Here is a 27,917-nt window from a genome sequence, read left to right on the forward strand (position 1 = left end):
AAATATGTAACGGTATTTTTACCTTGTGCCTAAAATCAGCACATTTGTAAGGATCTAAACATTTTAGTTAGGGATAAGTAATATACAAAATAATGACCTTGAACAAATAGGAGGGGTAGCAAGGATAATGGTAATTTCTATTAGCTCCTCCCCCTCAAGAGAACTAATAAAAATTATACGTGTATCTATGAATCAATTGGCACACCAATACTTTTTAGTTTTGCTTTTATTCCTTTTGCATAGGATATAGGTTCATGGTTGGGGGTTGATAATAGTTCTTATTTAGTAACATTTCCTTGAGACAACCTTTTTCTTATCATCTAGCGCAACTCAAAACTTTCTAGCATGGGAACAAAAACAGAGCCTTCTACCAGTCTTCGTGATAACTGTAGAAGTGATGCTTGTATTTAATAAGTTCAGAGACAAAACTTTGAAGAAAGGTAAACTATTTATTAATTATTTGAAACAGGAGTGGTCCCACGCTTCTTGCGTTTGCCGCTACTGTTCAGTCACAAAGGACTCCTTGGGATTTTGGAAAATGGAAATAATACTGAGGCTTGTCGAGACATCCAGAGAAACCAAAACTTTGGGGACCTTTAATTCACTGCCCCCTTCACCAAAAGTTCAAATATAAGTGTCAAAGATTCTTATTTTCAGCATTATCATAAAATGAATTCTTTTTCAGCAGTCATGAAGGATTTTTAACAACACTTTGAAAGAATGTATAAAAAAAAAGTCCAGCTGTGCTTATACAGCTTGGTGTGCTTTGGGGAGGTAAAAGTTATTTGAAGAATTACATACAGAACCTTAGAATGAATTACATAGAATGAATGACATAACAATAGATATTTTTTGGAGACACGAACAAAAGAATTTTGCTGGTCGGTATTACTGTCAATACTTTCGAACAGTTTGTGGTAACAAACTGTAGAAAGGAGCGACCCGGCTCAATAGTAACCCAGACTCTAAAAACGGACATTTTTTGCAGTTTTAAAAAGTAGAACTGTGACAAAGAGACAAACTTCAGCGTAAAGAGTGGGACGTTGAGAAGGGGACAGTCCCTTTCACATACGGAATAATTTCTTTTTGTTTTAAGTTTTATTTATTTATTTAAGAATTAACGACGCTTCTTGACTACTAAGGTCCTTGCGTCGGCCCTGCAGTGCATTCCTGCAGCGTGATTCGATCTCTGGGTCCCGTATTACCAAGCTAAGGTCAAATCCACTGCGCCACCACAGGACAATTAAGTTTTATTGTCGCTCGTTACTTTCAGTTGAAAAAGCTTGCGTTTTTCATTTAATAACTGTAATAAATCATGTCATAGATTATTATGAAGGCAATTTTTTCAGTAGACAAAAAAAGACTAGTTTTTAGAAGAATTTCGCTTATTTACTGCTGCGGAACAGTTCAGTGGTTATATGCGCAGACAAAGTCGACAAGCTTTCATGGAAGCAATGAATTATCTAAAAAGACATGTTTGTTGTTTAAGTCATCTTAAATAATAATAATAATGAGGATGAAATATATACTTAAAACTGAGATTGTTTTTGTGTGTGTTTTATTTAGAGCTTTAAATTACTTATCAGGACTCCCTTACGCGTAATTTTGAAAAGCCCAATTTATACTGTTATTGAGATTTAGTTTTATATTTATCAGTCTGTCAAATGTTACAAATGAACTAGGCTTTTAAAGCTTTTATTTTTTTTTACGCAGGTCTAAGATCTTGCTAATAGCGTTTACTTGAAGCCTACGCTAATTTGGAAAACTTAGCTGATATTCTTTACAGTGTTACATAATTCTATGGTCAGGTTGAAAACGTTTAATTTGTCAATTTCTATAATCTTTTTTGAGCTTGACAGATTCATTAACAAGAACAAGCTTCGATGCAATATAATATAGTTAAACTAAAACTACTACTACTACAAACAGCTCACTGGAGCACCCAGCCACTTGAGGCTAACACAGCTTCGCACGCTCCTTGTCCATCACAATCTATTCAAAGCCTTCCCCTTTACATTACCTGAAGATGTTCCCATTTTCCTTGCATCTTCCCTTAGGACATCCTCTCACCCTATTCGGAGACAACCTGCTTTTGTTTAGCCCTGGACGGTTGTCCAATTAAGAAAATCTGTCATCCTTCATCTGCAGAATGTGCCCTAGCAAACTCATCCCTTCTCTCATTCGGATACCCAAAAGCACCTGTGCCCCAGAACCAAACTTGACCTTTGTCATCACTATAGCTTCCAACATTCTAATTTTGGTTCGAGATTTAGATTCTAATCCTTCCAAATTTTGTTTTCAGTTGTAGAAAAAAGCGTGGGCGTTGGCCATTCTACTTCTAACATTTTCACTACATAACCATCTTTACTAATAAAATTAAATAAAAAAGCAAGTTTTTTTTAACTGAAAGTAAGGAGCGACATTAAAACTTAGAATCAACAGAAACCATATATGAAAGGGGCTGTTCCTCCCCAACGACCAGCTCTTTACGCTGAATTTTGACTCTTTCTCTCAACTCTACTTTTTAAAACAGTAAAAAACTTTAATTCATCGTTAAGATTCTTTGACTGTTAATGGGTGTTTCCCCCTATTTTCAAAAATGAGGCAAATTTTCTCAGGCTCGTAACTTTTGATGGGAAGTCTAAACTTGATGAAACTTATATATTTAAAATCAGTATTAAAATGCAATTCTTTTGCTGTAACTATTCTTATAAAAAATCCGTTTTTAGAGTTTTGGTAGGAGAGATAAGATAAGATATTTATTTCAAAAAGATCACTATGACACTCCCTCAAAGGGCCGAATTCGGACTTCGGAGTCGACTAACAAAGCCAACAAAGCAAAAAACACTAATAATAATGAATAATCATATTATCAGTCAAAAAAAAAAAATCGGTCAAACTAAACTTGAACAAATACAAGTCAGAAAAAAAGGGAAGGGGACAGAAAAATCTAATAATACAGAAAAGAACAAGAAATAAACATATATATCTACAAATTAAAAGAGACACTAAAAAAGTCCAAAAACTCGCAAAAAGAAAGAACGAAGCATAAAACACACGAAAAACAAACATGAATTAAAAGGGAAACTAGACCAAAAACAGCGGGGGGCAAGCAAATTAGTGCAACGACCTATAGCACCTCAAATGAAAAAAAAGGGGGGAGAAACTAGTTGGCTATTTTATTTATTTTTTCTGTGATGAAGGGGACAAAGGTTTTTTCATATCTGGAAGTAACGCAGCGAATGGGGGACAAAACTGGTATAGGCTCAGAAACAGCTCGAGGCTGTCGTAATCTGGATGGTGAGTGACGTTTGGGGAAAATACTTGCCGTCCGAGGGTTCGTTATTGCATTTTGAGATACGATTATACTGGTTACTATTGAGCCGGGTCGCTCCTTACTACAGTTTGTTACCCAACATCACCTCTTCCTGTTTATAAAGTAAAAAACAAGTATTTTTAGCTGAAAGTAAGAAGCAACATTAAAACTCAAAACGAAAAGAAACTGTTACATATATGAGGGGGTAGCCCTTGTAAATACCCACTCTTTCCGCTAAAATTCAAATTTTGTTCTGATCCTTTAATAATGACACATTAAATCAAAAAAGTCGTTTAGGTAGAATAAATAGCTCTTTTGAAACTACTAAAAATCTTTAGCGTAAAGAGCGAGGTATTAACGAGGGGGGAACCCCCTCATATACGTAATAATTTCTGTTCATTTTAAGTTTTAATGTTGCTCCTTACTTTCAGTTGAAAATAATTGTCTTTCATATTTAATTTCTGATCGTTTTTAAATATGGCTGGGAAATCCGGCGCCCCTTTTATGGAAAATTTCCTTCCCCCATGAAAAGTTCTTCCATGGAAAGGTCCTCCAATGAAACACCCTCCCCCGACCTCCTCCACCAGAAGAAATCCACCATAAAAACGTATGTATACTTCCCACTAGCAAATACTATATGTAAACAATGGGCATATTTCATAATTTGCAATCCTTTCCCTAGTGACTGTGGGGAATTAAGTCATCTTCAAATTCATATTTTTTAGAATTGTCGACTATGCTGAACAAAATATCTATATCAAAATTTTGATCGGGTGATTTTACGAAAAAATGAATGTGTGAGGGGGCCTAGTACCCCCCAGGTTTTGGTCACTCAAAAAGGGCACTAAAACTTTTAATATCCGTTTGAATGACAACCCCTCTTCCAATATTCTAAGGCCACTAGGTCGACACGATCACCCCTGGGGAAAAAACAAAAAAGAAATAAACACGCATCCGTGATCTTTCTCCTGGCAAAAAAAATCCACTGTTTTGCATTTAGGAGCATGAAACTGCTACAGTCAGGTTCTTTGGTACGCTGAATGTGATTGTGTGATTTTCATTTAGATTCTATGACTTTTAAGTGTTGTTGCCCCCTTTTTCAAAAATGAGGCAAATTTTTCTCAGGCTCGTAACTTTTGATGGGTAGGACTAAATTTGATTAAAGCTTAATATTTGATATCAACATAAAAATTCAATTCTTTTGATGTATCTACTGGTATCGAAGTTCCGTTTTTAGAGTTTCGTTTTCTTTTGAGACAGGTCGCTCCTTACTTACAGTTCGTTACCCCGAACTGTCTGATTATTCCTAGTCCTAGTGACTTAGTCTTATTGATAATAATTTTCCTAATCTTGCACAAAAACAAGTCCTAATTGAAGTCTGAACATTTGAGCTTAAAACTATGTCACTATTCTGTAAAAAACTCGATTAAACAAGTCAACATATATATTCAACTCAATTCAATTTATATATAAGTCATATACAAAAAAAAAGGCGAAACGCGCGTTAGATGGAGTAATAAGAGAAAAACAATAAAAAAAGCTATGAATAAATACGAACCAACACCAACAAACAGTTAAATAAATAATGCTGACCATGGATGAGATACTATCGACATAGAAGAACGAAAATCATGTCGCCTTTTATCAATAACACAGGTGGAAATTTAATAAACTAGGTGGAATTTGTTCATTAAGTAACTATTTCTAGTCCAAGGAGGGTAACTGAGAAGGAATTCAACATAACGAAAATATACTGTACGAACAGATAGTTTCTTAGGCTCACTAAAAATCTGCCAGACCAGACAAAGAGAAAGGACATGAGGTACAACTAGGCTATTATAAATTTTCGCAAGATTTAATTTATGTATTTTTTCTTTCATATTTTTCTTTCATATTTTTTCCAATAGGCATTCCAAGGTAAAATAATTTTTGAGAAAGAGGGACTTGAGCATTAGCTAAAGATAAAAAAATAGGGCCATTTGTCTCTTTAAAATTGGAAGCTACGACAGCAGTTTTTTCTACATTAAAAGAAAGCCCAATATCTTTATATTCATTATAAAGCTTATAAAACACGTTTCCACATCCACTAAAAGTACGGCTTAAATTCAAACCATAATCTGCAAATGTCATTAATGACAAATTAAATCCCGGTAAATAAAACAAAAATTAACGGAATTTTGGGCATGTAAAACAGAGTTATTAAATAAAGAAGGCGAAGTAAGGCCACCTTGACGGACTCCTTTCAAAATATCAAAAAGGGAAGATCCCCCCTTTAACTTCGCCTTAAGGTGATGGTACATATATGGAAGGCACTTTACTATACAAAAATTTACCCCTCTTTTATACGCTTCAAGTAAAACAAGGGAAAAAATGCAAGACTCGAAAGCTCGAGCAATATCTAAAGCACAAAGGATAATATGGGATCTATTTCTTTCTGCATCATCAAGAACATTCATTAAAGCAAAAAGGGTATGCTCCCGGCTAATACCTTTTAAATAACCAAACTGGTGGGATGGAACATAACATTTAGAAGCAATTTCATCCAAAATAACTGACTCAAATAATTTAAAAATAGTACAAGAAACTGTTAACGGCTAACTTTAAACAAGTTATTGGCATTCCTCTCAGAATTTTCTAAAAGTTTCACCTTAATACCCTAAGCTTTTTGGAGATCCAGGATCAAATCTGTCCTCTTTCCAAATATACGTTATAATGGGTATACGTTAATAATGATGATTTCTCTTCCCCCGGGGCATTGTTATTTGGACTTTTTTAAACAAAATGGCTCTTTTAAAATTTTGATTGGGTATGTTGGGGAAACAAAGGTGTGGGGGGGAGGTTGGTTACCTTTCGATCACTTTGACCGTTAAAAGGAACACTTGAACTTTGAATTTCTAATCGAAAGAAGCTACAATGGTGACAGTGGTCAAATATGGCTCGGAAGCATGGGTGCTCTGAAAAGCGGATGAAAATTTACTAGATGTTATCCAGAGAAATCGCCTAAGAATTGTTCTGGGTACCCGACTGACTGACCGTATTTAAAACAGTAGGTTGTACGAAAAATGTTGTTCAATCCCACTTTCTAGGGCTATAATGAAAGAAAGGTTGAGATGGCTAGGCCACGTTCTTTGGATGAAAGATGACAGATTGCCGAAGATTGTCCTTTTTGGCCATCGTCTGGGGCTAAACGGAAAGCACTTCATCCTCGTCAGGGGTGGGAGGATATCATGAATAAGGATTTAAAGGAAATGGGAACTTCCTAGGAGGGTATAAAGAGGGAGGCCTTGAATTAATTAGACTGGAGGAGGAGCGTGCGTAGCCGTGTGGGCCTCAGCCTGCTTGGTGCTGCGGTGAGTTATTATTAGTAGTAGTAATCGAAAGAGTATAAAAGTTTATGTGAAGTTTATACGACCACCTCTTCCACATGAAGCGCCTTTGGCAAAAAAATTGTTGTCTATTGATTTATATTGACTAGCTGAAATATGTTAGAAGAGAGAAACCACAAAGGACGAAACCACAATCATATTTCAGTGTAAACATCATTGAGTCAACAGTAAATAAAAGGGATTGTTTTGAGAAAGCAATAAAGAGTCTTCAGCCCATCTGTGGACGGCTATAAAGGGTCCGTTTTAGAGGAATGAAGATGACTTTTATGAGCTTAAAGCTTAAATCCTAAAAGAGGGCTCTCAAATCATAACGCAGTCTTTTTTATGTTTGTAGGTTTCCTTTGAAACATGTTTTACTTAAGATTTGAAACATTTTAGGAACGATAATAAATCGAACTATAGTTATAAGAAAACTTGTAACTTTATAGATAATAAAAGTTATAAGAAAACGCTTTTCCTACCCACTTCAAGTAGAAAGGACTATCTTAGAAACTTGGGAGGAGGATCATAACGATTGAAAATTAAAAGTTCCTGTGTCCTTTTTAAAGGCTGAAAGGTACTTAAGGGCAATTAGCATCTTGCTTTCTCTTCTACTACCCTGCTCTCTCTTAACCCTTATGATATTAGTTCAAACTTTGATATATTTGTTTTGTTCAAAAACTTCGAAGTGTCTAATAAGTTTTGCCTTTGTGGTTAACACCACCCCTACTGTCTCAATATTAAGTAATCTTACCTTGACATGCTATATTATTTTTTAACGTCCCGGCACACGAAAAAGAAACAATGAAAATAAAAAATAAATGTAAAAATAAACAGTATAAGGCATTCTACACCACATATTCAGCCTTTATTTTGGAACATTGCTAAAATATTCTAAAAATCATTCTTTTCTTCATTATTTTTTTTGTCATACTGTCCCTGTGGCTGCTCAATTTTGTATGCGGAGTGAATTTTCCTTGGGAAGCAATTATCCTGGGGATAATTTTTCACAGCGAGGAGTGTAAGCAAAGGGAAAATTTTCCCTCGGAATTTTTCCCTGGGGAGGGATTTCCACGCAGGAAATTATCTGCGATATTTTCTGTAGGGAGGCTTTCAGGAGTAGTAAGCCTAACACCGTTCAGTACGAACATTAGTGGTTTCGTCCAAGTACATACTGTTCTATCTTGTAAATATGTTCTAAACGAGGGATCGAATGAACGGCAAGTCAAGATCCTCCTTGTTGGCTTTTTGAAAGCCTTTGACTGTGCACCGGTGAGTGCTTAGTCCGGATGCGTGCTTAATGCTTACTGAAAGCCTTTGACTGTGCACCGGCGAGTGCTTAGACCGGATGCGTGCTTACTGTGCTTACTGAAAGCCTTTGACTGTGCACCGGTGAGTGCTTAGCACCGGATCCGGTGAGTTCTACTGTATTGTCGAATATCTTTGAAAATTGTAAATTTTTTTATGAATTTTTTTTTTATGAAGAACCACTGTGTGCAATGAAACAATTCAAACATCTCAATTTGGGAAGGAGTCTAATCCAGTCGTGAGCAGTAAACTAGTGGTGCTTCTCTCTTGGATGATGTCACTGTGCTAACACTCTTCAAGGAAACTATCCAGAATAATGTAAATAATTTTGTAACGAAATCACCCATGCAACATACAGATAAATGTCACCTAGACTAAGGCTACGCAAAGTCCATTCATTAATAGTTAAGTAGTTTACCTTCAAAAGGTAGAAAATAATATTGAAGAGGTGACTGAATTTTCCTATCTTGACGATGTGATGCAGGGATAGATTTTTCTCAACTAAGTAGTGCATGGAAACGTCCCAGAGGCTTACAGAAGCTCAAGATGTGGTCATTCAATAATAACCTTTGTCAGTACCATGACTGTGAATCAATGTGGGGAAAAATAACCTCTTTTCCTTATAAAATGATATTACCGTTTTAGGATAGTTGCACCGACTGGATAATCATGGTTGCAGCGTCAGATAGCAAAGAACAAACTCTAAACCATAGAAACTAAAAATTTTATAACAGGTTTTGACAAAAAAAAAAAAAAAAAAAAAAAAAACGGGCCAGTGAGAAGAAATTGCCATTGGAAGGTGATCCAGGAACGAAAGATTTTACTTTGGCTAATTTTAATGGTAAAAGTTTATCAGAAAACAAACTTCTGGAAATTTTGAAAAATAGCCTGAAACCCCACGAAAATGGTGATGGATCGTAATGAAAACTGCACCACTGGAATCCTGCTGTACATAAAACCTGTTGTAAAAGCCATTTATAAGCATCACCTATATCTTCTGGGTGTCACTCGTGATACAAATCCAGTATCTTTGCCCTCCCCCACTACTAATCAAACTAGAAACAGGCTTGAAAAAACATTTACCGTCACGGGATAAAAATAATGTTCTCAGGGTGATCATATTAAGAAATAGGTTCTAGAAGATCGGGGAGAGTGTATTGGAACGGAAATCAAAAGTTCTAGTACCCTTTTTTATTGACCAAAAAGATTGGAGGGCACCTGGGCCCCTTTTCACGCCTGTTTTTTCCAAAAGTTATCGGATCAAACTTTTAAGATAGCTATTTTGTTCAGTATAGTTGAAAGATTAAATAACTATGTCTTTAGGGGGAAATGACCCCCCACAGTCCGTCGGAAGGGGCCTGTAAGTTATGAAATTTGCCCATTGTTCACGTATAATATTTGTTACTGGGAAGCATAGAGACATTTTTTGGTGGGGGGCATGTGCTTGGGGTAAACTTCTATGGGGAGATTCTTCCTTGGGAAGGAAATTTTCAGGGTTGAATTTTCCAGGGTAAATATTACACCGGAGAGATTTGACAGAAATACTATACGGAGTTCTTTTTAGTTGTCCTACATTCTCTTTGCCAAATTTTTATATGTGAAGATGTTCCGGAGGAACTTTCCGGGAGCTATTTTCCACATGTTGTGATTTCCGGGAAATAAATCCCACGGGAGGGGGCATTTCTGGAGTGATCGAGAAACCGATTAGAGATTAAAGTCTTATTCAAATGAAAGAATGCTGAGGAGAATTTTTCAGATTGAATCGTTTGCAAGCAATTTTATGGGGAGGAGGATTTTCAGCGAGGATAGAACTGTCTGGAAGGAATTTGACGGGGGGGGGGTACTTAGTGTTGGATAAAATTTCCGTGGATGAGTTTTCCGTAAGGGGAGGAGATATATTTTATGGAGGGTGAGGCAAGTTTGGCGGAGATGCTTTTTAATGAAAGTAAGGAGCAGCATTGAAACTTAGAACGAACAGAAATTATTCCGTAAATGAAAGGTTATCCTTTCTCAATAGTTTGCTCCTTACGCTTAGGTTTGATTGTTTATCCCAATGTTTTAAGAGAGACTACTGAAACACGGGGCTGTTTAATTAGACTTTGAAGCTTTTTTAAGAGTGCTAACAGCTTTAGCGTAAAGAGTAAGGTAATAGAAAGGGAAACATTTCATATATGGAATAAACTTGCATTCATACGCAAATATTATTTTAATTTTCATGTACGGTAAGCCAAATTTGAACCTGTGTTAGTTGACAAACATTCAGAAAAAAAACAAGTTTTTTTTTAAACTGAAAGTAAGGAGCGACATTAGAGCTTAAAATAAACAGAAATTATTCCGTATGTAAAAGGGGCTGTCCTCTCCTCAACGGTTCGCTCTCTACGCTAAAAATTGACTTTTTATCACAACTCTACTTTTTAAAACAATAAAAAACTATAGCGTAAAGAGCAAAGCGTCTGTGAAGGGACAGGCCTTGACATGTACGGAATAATTTCTGTTCGTTTTAAGTTTTAATTTTGCTCCTTACCTTCATTTTAAAAAAATCTTGTTTTTTTATTAATATTCAGGCAACGCATTGGAGATATCCGTGGAATATGATGAAGAAAGGACGGCTATCTTTATATATTTTGAGCTGGAAATCAGCAGGATTGGAAGCTGAGCACACTGGGTCGTTCGCTATGAAAGGAGACTGCTATTGCAGACAGGTCAATCGAGGATATTTGGTCACTAGCGCAGAATCAGCCAGAATATATGCGTCTCAAAGTGGAGGAGGACCCGATTCTAAGTCGGGCAGATGTAATTGGTTAAGGCCAAAAACTCTCATTAGTTTATTGAAATCTTTTCAATTACATAAACTGTCTTAAGCAACAAAATTAGCCAAGAAATTGGGGGGAAAAGATAAACTTAACTTAAATATAATTTATGTTTCTATTGGGATATTCACAATTCTTTTTTATGAAACCCTATAGAATTTCTAATTTGGCTCATTGATTTCTGTTTTTCAATAATTTGCATTTGTCTATCTATACAGTAGCAAAAATTATAAGATATATGGTAGGTTTATGCTCCATTAGCCACTATTAAGGCTCTAAAAGCTTCCTTCCCTTAATATCATAGACTTGATATGTTACTGTATGTATTGCTTTTACTCGCAACACTTACTTGGATGCAATTCCTCATTTTTCTCCGTTTCCTAAAAAAGGAAAATCAGATCATCACCCGCAATTATTTTATAGATCTAGATGAACTTATAAAGCCTCGGTTAGTATTTTTATACATTTAAAAGAACCAAAAAAGCTGTAATTCTTCAAAATTTAAGCTTAATTATAAAAAGTATATATTTACATATATATATATATATATATATATATATATATATATATATATATATATATATATATATATATATATATATATATATATATATATATATATATATATATATATATATATATATATATATATATATATATATATATATATATCTATATATATAAAAATAAGTTGTCTGTCTGTCTGTGGATCAGGTGACGTCATGTTTCTGTGTTGACTGACGTCATGAAATTAGTTGTCGTCATTTTTGCTTTGACGGTGACGTCATTAACGGTATTTAAGACATTTGTTCACGAAAAAATGTTTAATTGTAAAATGACTGAAGAACCTACAATGGCAACAGCCGAGGAAGCTGCTCAAAGAGTTTATGCCAAAAAACTTGCTGCTGATAGAGAAAGTAAGAAAAGAAAGCGTTCCGAGGAATCACAAGAACAGCAAGAAAACAGGCTTGCGGCTAAAGAACGCAAAACCGCGCAGTTAGATGAAAATCCACCTGGACAGCGAGAGTCAAAACATATCAAAACTGAAAATGATAGCGATGATGATTGGGTTTGGGATTTTGACTTGGATAAGGTCATCAATGCCTACCAGATTTAAGTTAAAAAAACAAAGGTTCGTCGATATGTACTTCATAGTGACGCTGAAAAATAAAGAAGAAAAAGAAAACTGAAAAAAGAAAAAAGGTAAAAAACTAAAAAAAAAACTAAAAAGAAAAAACACTCAAGGAGAAATTACAGACCGGGACACAAATGACGACCGAGACAGAGGGAATATAAGTGACGACCGGGAACCTCAAAGAGAAATTACAGACTGGGACACCCGGACACAAATCACGACCGGGACACAGGGAATATAAATGACGACCGGGACACAGGGACACAACTACAACGGGGACGCCGGGGGCACAGGCGGGATATATAAATGACGACTGAGACACAGGGATTGTTCGAATAGAAATTACAGACCGGGACGCAAACGACGACCGGGACACCGGGACACAGGGAATATAAATGACGACCGGGATACTCAAAGAGAAATTACAAACTGGGACACCGGGACACAAATGACGACCGGGACGCAGGGAATATAAATGACGACCGGGACACAGGGACACATCATTAGAATAATGAGGTATAGATCTGAATACGGATTGTTTTTCCCATGGATAATTATATGTTGCATGTTCAAGAGTCAGTAAACCTGACAATCTATTTATATGCACAGACAATGGGACAGCGAAGAATGTTGTATATTTGCATGTTTTACGTAGTTAAAAACATATATTTATATCTATCTCTATTCACAGGTGGGACACAGGGACACAACTACAATGGCGCGTAACTAATATGGCGCGTAACGACTTACGCGCGCGGGGGGGCTTGGGGGGTGCGAAGCGCCCCACCAACTAGGTGTTGGGGTGGCGCGAAGCGCCACCCCAACAGCTAGATATATATATATATATATATATATATATATATATATATATATATATATATATATATATATATATATATATATATATATATATATATATATATATATATATATATATATATATATATATATATATATATATATATATATATATATATATATATATATATATATATATATATATATATATATATATATATATATATATATATATATATATATATATATATATATATATATATATATATATATATATATATATATATATATATATATATATATATATATATATATATATATATATATATATATATATATATATATATATATATATATATATATATATATATATATATATATATATAATATTGTTTAATAAAACAATATTTACTTTTAAGACATACTATAGACTTAAACCTCACAGGAAAGGCAAAGGATAATCAAAAATTGCATTACTATTAAAAATTAATTGCATCACAAGGCTGGCTAAGGCCGATAAAGCTGCTTATGCTCCTTTTTCACATAGATCTATTCAAAGCTTCAGCTTTTTTCTCCCTCTGATGAATTTCTAATTTCTTTTAACTCCGTTATGACTTTTTCCCACCCCATTTGAGAACAACCTGATTTGTGTTAACTCCAGAGTTCAAAAAGCAGGATCTTCAACAATCTATCCTTCTTCATACGTACAGCATGACTTAATAATTTCAACCATTGTTTCATCATATTCCTTGAAAGCAGTATCGGGCCACAATTTTTGTACAGCTTGTCTTTTGATGTAGGGTAAAAAAAATGGGTTCTTAATACTGGTGCTAGGTGTCACTCCCCAGAAAATTCCCCAACGGGATGTTACACTCCTCTCCCTGGCGTAAAAATTTCCCTGTGAAACTCCTCTCGGAAAATCCCCCCTCGGGATATCCTTCCAACTGAAAATTTCTTCTCCCGGTGGGAAACTCCTTTCCCTAGAAAATTACCCAACAGAAAATTTCCCCTCCGTTGAAATTTTCTCCTTCATTTTCTCAGAATAGTTCTGGATTCATTGGGAAGGAAATTGGGAGTTTTACTCTCCTGTTTAAGTAACAATATAGTAGAGTGTTTTTTTCTGCCATTTTGCGGCATAAAATGACAATTTTGGCTCAAAGTGTACTAAAAAGCCATCGAGGTAATTGGTCGCAAATTATCAAAAAACTATCCGTTGGGCTTTCCGGTTTTAGTGACAGTAATGCCGCGCTGTGGAGCACTCGATCCTAAAGATGCATGATGTCTACGCAATGTAAACTCTTAAAATACAGATTTATTTTGAACTATATTTAACTAAGTTTATTCGTTTGAGGCTGTATCAAATTGCATAAAACCGTATTTAATTTGGCCATAATCATTATGGAGGAGGATTGGCTGACGTTTGTGCAGGTAGGGGGAGTGTACTTATATTCTAAGAAAACTGGGCTTTCATACCCAAAGTCTCTATCTCTCGGTGAACCGTTAGCTATTTAAAGAAGAATATTTGGGGGAGGGTATTACACTGGGTTGTGAAAGCTTGCATTCAGATTTTTACCGGGACAAAGCTGGAGAAGTTGAGGGGCATATTAAGCAGCACCACGAAAATCCTCAGATGTGCAGATGCGGGAGAGGTTTTCAATTGCTACAAGTAGCTTGGTTTTCATTTAGATTTAAAGTTTAATACTTCTCGTTTTCCTATTTAGATACATCATGTAATATACTCTTCTTCTCCAGGGGGCATTGTCTCTACTAGTGTCTATGGAAAATATGACTATAAAAAGTTTTGTTCAAGGAATCCACCTCAAAATCTGAGTAAACAACAACCCTTTAATTAGATTTTGGTATTTGAGGGTTCCCTCTTGATAGATAATTTACATGGTTTTTTTTTTTTTCAGGGGTGATTATCATTGTTGAGCCATTTGATCTTACAAATAAACAACATACTCATTTAGGCATCTTTTCTCTCACGTATAAGATGACATACCAAACATTCTTTAATATTGTGAAGGTAATCGCTTTACGAAAGTAAAACAGTTCAAAACGGGGATGAAACCTTTTAATTGACAGTGAACAGATATAAAATTATTTAACTGGATATTTCGAACACATATACAGTGTTCATCATTAGCAGTAAAACACTGCTGCTGAGTTTTACTGCTGATGATGAACACTGTATATGTGTTCGAAATATCCGGTTAAGTAATTTTATATCTGTTCACTGTCAATTAAAATGTTTCATCCCTAATTTGAACTGTTTTACTTTCGTCATGGAAAAGCAGTGTGGTCTTCGAAGTTATCGGTAATCACTTTAATTAAATAAAGAATTAAAATAAACACCAGAAACTAGAGGTACTTTCACCTCGCACCACACTTGTGGATATTGCCTATATTTTCCACGGGAAATCCTGCCTAACGATTTGATCCCCGCAGAAAATTTCCCCTAGATAACTCCCCTGTAATATTCTCTTTATGCGTAAAATTACGCATCCAAAACTAAAGAAAGACCGATCAAAGAAAACTGTATACGAGTTCAGAAATATTCCCCCAAAAAATTTGCTTCCCCAGTGAAAACTATCCCTTGAGAATGCTTCCCTCCGCAGAACCTCCGTCCCCCAAAAAAGTCAATGTTTTTCCCAGTAGTAAGTACTATCTGTAAACAATGGACAAATTACAATACTTACAGGCCTTTTGGTATGGGTTGTGGAGGGCCATGTCATCCCCAGAGGCATACTTATTGGACTTTTCAACTATTATGAACTAAATGCCCATTTCAAAGTTTTATTCAGATGTCTTCGGGGGAAAAGCCATAGGAAGGGGGCTAGCTGCCCTCTCCTCTGTTTAGTCACTCCAAATGGCACTTAAAAGTTTGATCACATACACAGTGACCGTCATCAGCAGATAAAGCATAAATATCTAGAATTTCTAACATTGTTTTCACTATCTAATAAAAGGATTTATCCCTATATGAACTGTTATTTGTGCGTCATGGAAAGTCAGCATGGTCTTCCAAAATACTTAAGTTAATTTACCTCTAAAAAATCTAAACTGATTATTAGAAATCTTGTCACCATTATTACTTCAATAATTCAAAATAAAGAGATTAAATTCTTTCAAATATTTTGCCAAAAACTATAATTTTTTCTTAGTTCAGTTAGTTCTAGGGTCCACCATCTTGCATACTTCTTGAGAATGATAAATTTCTTGTCAGGCAGCAACCCTGTTTTCACGCTTGGTCCAAATAAGGGGATATAAGAGATTATCGTCTACCCTCCCTCTTCAGGCCCCTTTCCATAATTATCTGAAGGCTAATGGAGATTTTGGTATTGAAAATTTGACAAGTAGGTAAGATAAGTTGAATGCCAATATACACTCTTTCAGGCACCTGGAGCAACCCCACCCATTCCTAATAGCAGCTAACAGCTGGTGCACAATTATACATAACTACACATAACTCTGTATACTATTATATATATTTTTAACTGCTAGTGAGGAGCGACATTAAAACTTAAAACAAACAGAAATTATTATGAAAGTGGTTGTCACCTCCTCAATACCTCGTTCTTTACGCTAAAGTTTGACTCTTTCTCACAACTCTACTTTTTAAAACAATAAAAAACTTTAGCATGAAGAGCGAGGCGTTGAGGAAGGAACAACCCCTTTCATTTAACAAGTAACTTCTGCTCCTTTTACGTTTTAATATTGCTCCTTACTTGCAGTTAAAAAAAACTTATTTCTTATTTAATTTCTGGACGTTTTTTAATTTATGCATGTTTTGATTTTGGCTCACTACACATGAATAATTAAAAAAAAAATTGTATACTAATTTATGGGGGTAAATGGCTTTCTCATTACTTTGATCGAACGATTTTGATAAAAAAGGGTGGGGGAGGAGGCCTAGTTGCATTCCAATCTATGGTTACTTAAAAATGCAACTAGAACTTTCAATTTTTTCTACGAACGTTTTTATTAGTAACAAATATATATAACTTACGAGTTAACTTACTTAAAAGACTTCTATATTTGTATATCTTTAGTACGTATCTGAGGGTGTTTGCCCCCTCGTCAATACTTTGCTCTTTACACTAAAGCTTGGATTTTGTCCCAATTCTTTATGAATGACCCCCTAAATCACTAAGGCCGTAGAGTAAATAGTTGAAATTACTAATAATATTTTAGCGTAAAGAGTGAGGTATTTTAGAGGAGACGAACCCCCTTTTATGCGTAATAATTTAGATTCGTCTTAGGTTCTAATGCTGCTCCTTACTTCCAGCTGAAAATACTTTTATGTTTAATTTATTTTCTCCTTGTTTTTTTTAATAATGTTAGAAAATCCTGTGAACCCTTCATGGAAATTTTCTTCCCTTATGATGAATTCCTACATGGAAATATCCTCCCACGCAACCCCCTCCCCCTTAACGTGAAAAGTCCCCCTGAAAACGTCTGTACACTTCCCAATAACCAGTACTATATGTAAACAATGGTCAAAGTTTCTAACTTGCATCATCTCCCCTAGGGACAATGGGGGATTAATTCGTCCTGAAAGACGTAATTATTAGGTTTTTCGACTATGCTGAACAAAATGGCTATTCCAAAATTTTGATCCAGTGACTTTGGGGGAAAAGAGTGTGGGAGGAGGACTAGGTGCCCTCCAATTTTTTGGTTTCTTGGAAAGGGCGCTAGAACTTTTAACTTCCGTTAGAATGAGCCCTCTCATGACATTATAGGACCACTGGGTCGACAAGATCGCCCTTGGAAAAAAAAAATCGAAAAACAAATAAACACGCATCCGGGATCTGTCTTCTAAGAAAAAATACAGAGTTCCACATTTTTGTAGATAGGAGCTTGAAACTTCTACAGTAGAGTTTTCTGATACGCTGAATATGATGGTGTGATTTTCGTCAAGATTTTATGACTTTTAGGGGATGAATCCCCCAATTTTCTAAAATCAGCAAATTTTCTCAGGCTCGTATGTGTTCCGGGGTCCTGGTCGTCATTTGTGTCTCGGTGTCCCGGTCTGTAATTTCTATTCGAACAATCCCTGTGTCCCGGTCGTCATTTATATATCCCGCCTGTGCCCCCAGCGTCCCCGTTGTAGTTGTGTCCCTGTGTCCCGGTCGTCATTTACATTCCCTGTGTCCCGGTAGTGATTTGTGTCCAGGTGTCCCAGTCTGTAATTTCTCTTTGAGGTCCCGGTCGTCATTTATATTCTCTGTGACAAACATGACGTCAGTCGACATACAAACATGACGTCACTCGACACACACACACACAGACAACTTATTTTTATATATATATTGATTTATGTTATGTTGAATCTTTGACTTTCCTAGTAAACGAATGTGCCATGGTGCGGCATTACTTTTCCTGAAACTAGGAAGTTCAATACATAGTCTGAAATATATTCACTGTATATAGTCTTATATAAACCCAATATATAGTCAATATATAGACTATCTAAAAATTTCCAGCTGACAAAAACTTTGTCTTCGCTGTGGTGAAATAAAACTTTGGTGCCATAAACAGGCGGAAAATGCCACTTTCCCATGGAACAATTTGTTTGGGTATTCGAAAAGGGCACTAGAATTTTAAATGTCTGTTTTAATGAACAGTGCACGGATTTTCCAGGACCAACGGCTCGATAGAATCACCCCTGAAAAAAGCAGAATAACAAATTGACGTGCATGTGTGATTATTTCTGTGGAAAAATGCAAAATTCCAATTTTTATACATAAGTGCTTTAAACCTTTACAATAGGGTTCTGTGACAGCCTAAATTTGTTGATGTCTCTTTCAAAAATTCTTTTTCAAAAATTAGAAAACTTTATTCAGGTGCATAGTTATTAATGGATAACTTTAAACTTAATTTATTTTATATATTTAAAATCAGGCTCAAAATACCAAACACAAAATTACTAGTGCACCCTCATTTAGGGTTTTGGTCACTATTAGCAAGAGTCACTCCTTATTTACAATTACCATGACCTGTTTGACACATTCTATAAAGTTTTTTTTTAATTACAGGCTTTCTGAAGCTGACCTGCTCCTTCATTTTGCTCTGCATCTACTCGACAATATATTTAGTGCATGTGACAGAACATCCAATTGAGGATATAGCTGCTGTTATCATTGAGGATGATAACTCAAGTTTCTGTGTGAGGACTCGGACTCTACCGTCTTTTGATATTTGTCCATTTAAACCAGAAGAAGATGTGTACGTGTCGGCTGGACTTATTGAAAAAGGAATATGGGAGCCGGATATACTGACAATTTTTCAGCAAGCTCTCAGAATTCATCCGAATGCAACAATAATTGATATTGGATCACATGTTGGTTTTTATTCTCTTCTAAGTGCCAAGATGGGTCATGATGTAATTGCAGTTGAGCCATACATACGGTGCCTTTTGAGACTGCGTAAAGCAGCGAAAATGAATGAACTTGATAATAAAATTAAAATAGTTGAATCTGGTGCATCAAATGATAGAAATTTTTACTATATGTACTTTAAGAAGGGAAACATAGGTGGGACATACTTGAGAGAATCGGAAAGTGCTAGCAGTGTTCGTGTGAAAACAGTTATACTCAGTGATTTGATATCAATCAAAGAAAGAAGAACGCTAATAATAAAAGCTGATGCAGGTAAGAAACAACGCCAATTTTCTAGTTTGTGAAATCATGCCTTTTCAACCAAACTTTTTTTTAATATGAAAAGTATTATTAAAAAATTTATTATTGACAACTATAAGTTTTGAGATCATTTAGTTTGACAATATTGTAAATATTTGGCCTTGGATTGAAGAAAACTAAAATCAAAATAATTAATTCTAGACTTCACAAGTCAGTAAATCAAGCTCAACTGCCTCCATATTACGCAGTTGACTGAAATGATAAAAAGTATCAATCAATCAATCATTTATTAATACTAAAAAACAATTATAAACGTAAAACAGTTACTTGGCCTGAGAAGCTTAGCTTATAGTGGGCCACACAGTACAATAATAAGACTCTGTACTTTTATCAAATACTATAACACACACAATAATAAAACACTGGAATAAAGCAAGGACAATCGACAGATAGAGAGGATTCTGGAAATGGTTAAAAAAGAAGATATATGTAAATTGGAATATAATTAAAAAGAAAAAAAAGGGAGAAAAATTACAGGACTTAAAAGACCCTCCTAGAAACTACCTTTGCAGAGAGAGATAGAGGGACATTAAACGGGATGGAGTTCCACACTAGGATGGATTGATAAACCAGAGACCTCTGAGCTGCTTTTGATGATAATTCAGGCACAGTAAACTTGTGAGAAGAAAACACAAAGAAGAAGAGTACCAACATAAGCCTGTTCGTGAAAAAAACTGCTGAAGAGCCGGTGGAAGTGTACCTAGAAAAGCAGAATGCAATAGATAAAGATTATGAAGGTATTCCAGTATCATTATAAAGATCAGAGGAACGGCATAGCCGAGGAAGAACAAAAGTAGCCTTCACTGCCCTATTTTGAGCTGTTTGAAGTGAGCACAGAAGATATTTGCAAGCACTATCCCAGGAAGAGCAGCAATAAGAAAGGCAAGGAAAATAAAGAGAAAGTATAAAATTCGGTGGAAGAAATGAGTTAATGCGGCGCAACATTGAACACTGAAAAATGATGAGGGAACGGGTATGATTTATATGGGGTTTAAATGAAAAAAAACCAGAGAATATGTATAATACATTTAGACTTACGACGACTTTGTGGTTCCAGGGACTTTTTTTTCTCACCAATGACACAAACTATTGAACATTATATTCAGATGTACTCATTTAATTTTAATTGATAATATATTGGAAATCAGATAGTTGCAAGTTTACCAGTGGTTAAACCCACACGAAAGATAAAAAATCTCCAGCAATGACGCTGCTCCTTCAGTAAGGAAACACCTTAAGAAACTGTTTTTATAGGCAGCGCAATAGCACCACTTAAGTAAAGAACGATGTAGGCACAACGCATTATTTATTTTTATTATTGTTTTTTTTCAGACCATGGTGCTTCGTAGAGAAGGAGTTTTCGTAGAAAATTCAAAAGGGACTCAATCAATTGGAAATTGCAAGTTCAAGCGCCCTTTTCAATAGTCAAAAGTGATTGGAAGGCAGCCAGCCTTGCTTCCCCCACGCCCATCATTTCCCAAAATATATCCAGTCTAAATTTTGTGATATCCATTCTGTTCAGCCTATTTGAAAGGTTCAGTAATTATGTCTTTGAAGATCATAACCCCCTCACAACCCTCAAGGCAAGGGTTTTAAGCTATGTCCCTGGGACCAATAAGGTTTTTATGGAATGGGTGGCCATATATAACTCTTAGGGGGCTCATTTGATTGTAAATCGAAAGTTCTAGTGCCCTTTTTAATAGTGTAAAGTGATTAGATGGCAACCAGCCCCACTCCTCCAGGTCTATCATTCCCCCAAACGCGTCCAGTCAGAGTTTTGGGATAACCATTTTGTTAAGTATATTTAAAGGTCAAGTAATTTTATCTTTGGGGATGAAATCCCCCCCACTACGGTCCGCGGGGCAAGAGCTGTAAGCTATACAAGTTTCTCTCTGTTAACATTTAGGTTTTATCTGGAAAGGGTGGTTACATAGACTTCGGAGAAGGCTCATTCAGCGTTCCATTTTTAAAAGTCAAGAGTTTATGGACGGCAACCAGACCCCCCCCCCTCCACACCCTTTTTAAAAAAAATTTCAACCAAAAATTTGTAGATAGCCATATTTGAGTATAAAACCCTGATTTGCCTAATTCAATTGGTAATCATTAGTCCTAATATCCTGTTTAACAGCCGTAAGTGATGGAAAGGCAACAAGCCCCTGCCCCATGCCTTTTTTTTGCCAAAAGCACCCGATAGTAACTCTGATTTTGTTCAAAATAGTCTAAATATCATATAACAAGGCCTTCAAGATCGAAACAATCGTCAAAGAACCTGGAGACAAAGGTTTTAAGTCATGCCCCGAAGGCAAAGAAGGTTTTTAGGTGAAGTTTAGTCGTATAAACTTTGTATGAGGCTCATTTTGGAAATTGATATTTCTAGTTCCCTTTTAAGATTAGAAAGTTACAGAGGACAATTAGCCTTCCCCTCTGGCACCCTCTTTTACCTAAACTTACCTGATTGAAATTTTGAGATAGACATTTTATTAAAAATAGTCCAAAGAATATATAACAAAGACTCCAGGGCTGACCCAACCCACCAGAGCCCTGGGATAAAGGTTGCAAGTTATTCCCTGGGGGTATACCAGGTTAGTTGGTCGTATGAATATTAGATAGAACCTGGAATTTGTAGTGTTCTGCATCCCCTTCCCCCAGCCCATCATTTTCCAAAATAAACGTGTAATCAAATTTTTAGACATCTATACGAAAATTAGAGGTAAACTATTAAAATATGCATATTTGGCGGGAACTTTGCAGCAGTTTCCCCATTCTCCCCTACAATAAGTTTGCAAGAGTGTGATGCTGAAATAGTTAATTCCAATAACTCAATCGCTTTATGTTGGGGCTGGAAATTACTTTTGATTCTTTTCACGTCAACCATGTCAACTGTGTGCAACTCATCCACTGGCTTTTTGCCAATGGAATATTCTTCTTGCAATGTTGTTATTGGTTTGAAACCAAATTTCATGAATCAAACACTGCAAAGAGTATATCATTTTTTTTTTCATGGATCTCTGTTGATACAACTGAGCCGATCACAGAAAAAACAAGAGCTTAGAGCTCATATGGTAATTGTGACGAGGTCGGAAGAGCCAAGAGCTAATATGGCATGAGCTCTAGCAAATTTCTAAGAATCAATAGATTGATTTAAAAGGAAAATCAGTGGCTTTATGCCGGTCGGGATTTAAAATAAGAGCTCTAAGACAAGAAAGTCCTTCTAAATATTAAATAAAAAAAAAACAAGTTTTTTTAGCTGAAAGTAAGGAGCGACATTAAAACTTAAAACGCACAGAAATTACTTCGTATATGAAAGAGGCTGCTTCCTCATCAACGCCCCGCTCTTTACGCTAAAGTTTGACTCTTTCTCTCAATTCTTCTTTTTAAAACAGTAAAAAACTTTAGCGTAAAGAGCGGGGCGTTGATGAGGAAGCAGCCTCTTTCATATACGAAGTAGTTTCTGTGCGTTTTAAGTTTTAATGTCGCTCCTTACTTTCAGCTAAAAAAACTTGTTTTTTTTTTTTTTATTTAATTTCTGAACGTTTTTGAATCAATGCATGTTTTGATTTTGGCTCTCCGCAGAGGAATAATCAAAACGAAATTTGCATATTTTTTTTTTTTTTTTTGGCTAAATGGCTTTCTCATAATTTTGATCGAATGATTTTGAAAAAAAAAGAGCGGGGGACGAAGCCTAGTTGCCCTCCGATTTTTTGGTTAATTAAAAAGGCAACTAGAACTTTTAATGTTTTACGAATCTTTTTATTGGTAAAAGATTTACGTAACTTATAAATTAGCTTACGTAAAGAACTTTTGTATTCTCATGTTTTTATTACATATATGAGGGGATTTGCCCCATCGTCAGTACCTCGCTCTTTACACTAAAGCTTAAATTTTATCCCAATTCATTAAGAATGACCCCTGAATCACAAAAGCCGTAGAATAAATAGTTGAAATTGCTAAAAATACTTTAGCGTAAAGAGTGAGGTATTAGAAGGAGGTGAGCCCCTCATATGGGTAATAATTTCTGTTTGTTTTAAGTTTTATTGCTGTTCCTTACTTCCAGCTGAAAAAGCTTTTTCACATTTATTTTTAAATAGTTTTTTTTTTTAATAATGCTAGTAAATCCTGCTCTCCCTTCATGGAAATTTTCTTCTCCCATGACAAATTCTCGATGGAAAGTTCCCCCAGCGTATCCTCCTTTTCTCATCCCCTCCCCCCAACCAAAAAAATCCTCCTGAAAACGCCTGTATACTTCCCAATAACCATTACTATATGTAAGCACAGGTCAAAGTTTGTAACTTGTTGCCCCTCCCACGGGGACTGTGGGGGAGTAAGTCGTCCCCAAAGACATAGTTATAAAGTTTTTCGACTACGCTGAATAAAATGGCTATCTCAGAATTTTGATCCGTTGACTTTGGAAAAATAATTAGCTTGGGAGGGGGCCTAGGTGCCCTCCAATTTTTTTGGTCACTTAAAAAGGGCACTAGAACTTTTCATTTCCGTTAGAATGAGCCCTCTTGCAACATTCTAGGACAACTGGGTCGATACGATCACCCCTGGGAAAAAAAAAAAAATAAAAAAAAAAAATAAACACGCATCTGTGATCTGCCTTCTGGCAAAAAATGCACAATTCCACATTTTTGTAGATAGGAGCTCGAAACTTCTACAGTAGGGTTCTCTGATACGCTGAATCTGATGGTGTGATTTTTGTTAAGATTCTATGACTTTTAGGGGGTGTTTCCCCCTATTTTCTAAAATAACGCAAATTTTCTTAGGCTCGTAACTTTTGATGGGTAAGACTAAACTTGATGAAACTTATATATTTAAAACCAGCATTAAAATGCGATTCTTTTGATGTAGCTATTGGTATCAAAATTCCATTTTTTAGAGTTTTGGTTACTATTGAGCCGGGTCGCTCCTTACTACAGTTTGTTACCACGAACTGTTTGATCACTCTAAGCGTGCATCCACTCTACTCTCCAAAGATATCTTTCTACTCTAAGCGTTTTCCAGGATTTGTAGTTCCCCCGACAACAACCCCCAATGTCACAAGATCTGATTGGGATTTAAAATAAGAGCTCTGACACATGTGTTCCTTCTAAGTATTAGATTTCATTAAGATCCTGTCACCTGTTCTTAAGTTAAAAATACCTCAATTTTCACGTTTTCCAAAATTTCCAGTCTCCCCATCCAGCTGGCTCCAATATCACGAGATCTGGTAGGGAATTTAAAATAAGAGCTCTTAAGCACAAGATCCTTCTAAATATCAAATTTCATTAAGATCTGATCACCTGTTCCTAAGTTACAAATGCCTTATTTTTTCTAATTTTTCGAATAAAGCCCCCCCCCAACTCCCCTAAAGTGAGAAGATCCGGTCTAGTTTTTTCAGTCACGTATTTGGGACTTGTACTTATTCTTCTCACCAAGTTTCATCTTGATCTCTCCACTCTAAGCCTTTTCCAAGATTTCCAGTTCCCCCTCCACAACTCCCACCAATGACACTGAACCTGGCCGGGATTTAAAATAAGGGATTTGAGTTACGATCCTCCTAAATATGGAAATTTCATTAAGATCCAATAACTCCTTCATAATTTAAAAATACCTCTTATTTTCTAATTTTTCAGAATGTACCCTCCCCTCCAACTCCCCCAAAGAGAGTTAATCTATTCCAGCTATATCAATCACGTATTTAGGACTTGTGCTTATTTTTCCCACCAAGTTTCATCCTGATCCCTCCAATTTAAGCGTTTTCCAAGATGTTGTGTTTCCCGCTCTAACTCCCTCCAATTTCACCGGATCCAGTCGAGATTTAAAATAAAAGCTTTAAGACACAAGATCCTTCTGAATATCAAATTTCATAGACATTTGATCACCCGTTCGTAAGTTAAAAACACCTCATTTTTTCTAATTTTTCCCGAATTAACCGTCCCCCAACTCCCCCCCCCCAGATACCAAGTGCCGTAAAAACCTGCGATACCATTAAAGTTGCTACGCAATGTAGTTATATAAAGGACAGAAGAAAAAAAATTGGGATTCCCAGCCCAAATTTTGGTACCAGTAGAAAAAGGGTAAGTACGTATGGTGAGTTACGCATGGTGAGTATAAATCATTCCTTCTGCGGCTGGAATCCCTCTCCATCGACAGCCCTAATGAAACAGAAATTCAAGGACAATTTAAATAAAAAATAACTGATGGATAATAAAATAATAAAATCAGATGATTTTGAATGAACACAAATAATGGAATTAAGCCGTGTCAAACATTTTTCATGTATATCTGTTTCTTCTCCTATGTTTCCTCTGCCTAATTTTCCTTTTTGTTATGCCCTAGCTTTAGTCGTGTTCTAAAATTAGGGAAAAGGCTTGCTGCTTCTAGCACCAAAGAGCTCATAATTATCAAGAATCAAAATACTGCTTGTCGATTCATTGAAGAGCTTATCAATTTTTTAGAAGTATAATAAGAATTTGAAAATTTTTACAAATTTATTTCAGTAAAATTGATTTTGTTCTATGTTTTAGAGTTATGTCCCGATTCATAAATTTGGATGTGGCTCATTCATTTTGAAATCATAAGCCCTAGTATCCTTTTTAACAGTCGTAAGTGATGGAAGGACAACAATCCCCTACTCCATGTTTTCTTTTCCCTTAAAAGTAATCGATAGAAACTCTAAAATAGCTGTTCTGCCCAAAATATTCTAAATATCATATAACAAGGTATTCAGAATCGAAACAACCGTCCAAGAACCTGGGGACAAAGGGTTGTATGTTATGCTCCGAAGGCGAAGAAGGTTCTTATGGAAAGCGTAGTCGTATAAATTTTATAGGAGACTTATTTTGGAAATTGAAAGCTCTAGTTCCCTTTCAAGATTCAAAAATTATAGAGGACAACTGGCCATCCTGTCTTTTATCTAAAAGACAGTCAAACTGTCTTTTATCTAAAAGACAGTATAGGTCGACACTCAAAGAGAAATTACAGACTGGGAAACCGGGACACAAATGACAACCGGGACACAGGGAAAGAACAACAACGGGGACGCCGGAGGGGGGCACAGGGGGATATATAAATGACGAAGGGGACACAGGGAATGTTCGATTAGCAATCGCCATCAACGAAGCTCAAGGGCAATCATTAGAATAATGAGGTATAGATCTGAATACAGATTGTTTTCCCATGGGCAATTATATGTTGCATGTTCAAGAGTCGGTAAACCTGACAATCTATTTATATGCACAGACAATGGGACAGCCAAGAATTTTGTATTTTCGCAAGTTTTACGTAGTTAAAAATATATATATATATATATATATATATATATATATATATATATATATATATATATATATATATATATATATATATATATATATATATATATATATATATATATATATATATATATATACCGTACCAGTGTTCCACTGGTACGGTCAATCCAATTAACCGTTAATTTTTTTTTGTAGTACAGTCAATCCAAATTAATCTTAGTAACCTTGAACAAATTGCAATAGTGTCTATTTTGGTACGGTTCAAACCGGAAAAAATTGCGTACAACATATAAAATATCAGCCAACTTTAGGTACAACTTGAGACATCAAAGCCATTGCTAAGAAGATTGAAACTGAAACGTGCAAACTGTCTCCTTTTGATCATGCGATTCTTGGCTGTGATTAAATAAAAAAAGACTAATTTTTTTAGCTGAAAGTAAGGAGCTACATTAAAACTTTAAACAAACAGAAATTACTCCGTATATGAAATGGTATGTCCCCTCCGCAATCCCTGGCTCTTTACGCTAAAGCTATTAATTGTTTTAAAAAATAGAATTGTGGCAAAGAGTCAAACTTTTAGCGTAAAGATCGAGGGATTGCAGAGAGACAACCCATTTCATATACGGAGTAATTTCTGTTCGTTTTAAGTTTTAATGTCGCTCCTTACTTTCAGCTAAAAAAATCAGTTTTTTTTGTTTAATTTCTGAACGTTTTTGAATTAATGCATGTTTGGTTTTTGCTCTCCGCACATAAATTATTAAAATGAAATTTGTATATTAATTCTTTTTTTGGCTAAATGGCTTTCTCTTAGTTTCGATGAGACGATTTTGAGAAATAAGGGATGGAGAAGGAGGTCTAGCTGCCCTCCAATTTTTCAGTTGCTTAAAAATGCAACTAGAACTTTTAATTTTTAACGAATGTTTTTATTAGTAAAAAGTATACGTAAATTAAGAATTAACTTACGTAACAAACTTTCATAATCTTATATTTTTATTATGTATACGAGGGGGTTTGTACCCTCGTTAATATCTCGCTCTTTACACTAAATCGTAAGTTTTGTCCCAATTCTTTAAGATTAACCCCTGAATCAGAAAGGCCGTAGAATAAATACTTGAAATTACTAAAAATACTTTAGCATAAAGAGCGAGGTATTTATCTCCTCCTAGATATCTCGCTCTTTATGCTAAAGTATTTTTAGAACCCCTCATATGCGTAATAATCTCTGTTC

General features: G+C 35.5%; 1 protein-coding gene across 1 annotated transcript in view; it reads left to right on the forward strand.

Annotated features, from left to right (window-relative positions):
• Positions 1–378: 378 nt before the first annotated feature.
• The window catches only part of LOC136039806 (uncharacterized), a 39,098-nt gene continuing 11,559 nt past the window's right edge, over positions 379–27,917 (forward strand). Inside the window, exons 1-2 of the mRNA XM_065723705.1 lie at positions 379–440; positions 18,771–19,385. Coding sequence (XP_065579777.1) covers positions 398–440; positions 18,771–19,385 — 658 coding nt within the window. The 5' untranslated portion in view covers positions 379–397. The remainder of the gene's footprint in view (positions 441–18,770; positions 19,386–27,917) is intronic.

The sequence above is a fragment of the Artemia franciscana genome, chromosome 20, assembly GCF_032884065.1.
Source record: "Artemia franciscana chromosome 20, ASM3288406v1, whole genome shotgun sequence".
Classification (NCBI taxonomy): Eukaryota; Metazoa; Arthropoda; class Branchiopoda; order Anostraca; family Artemiidae; genus Artemia; species Artemia franciscana.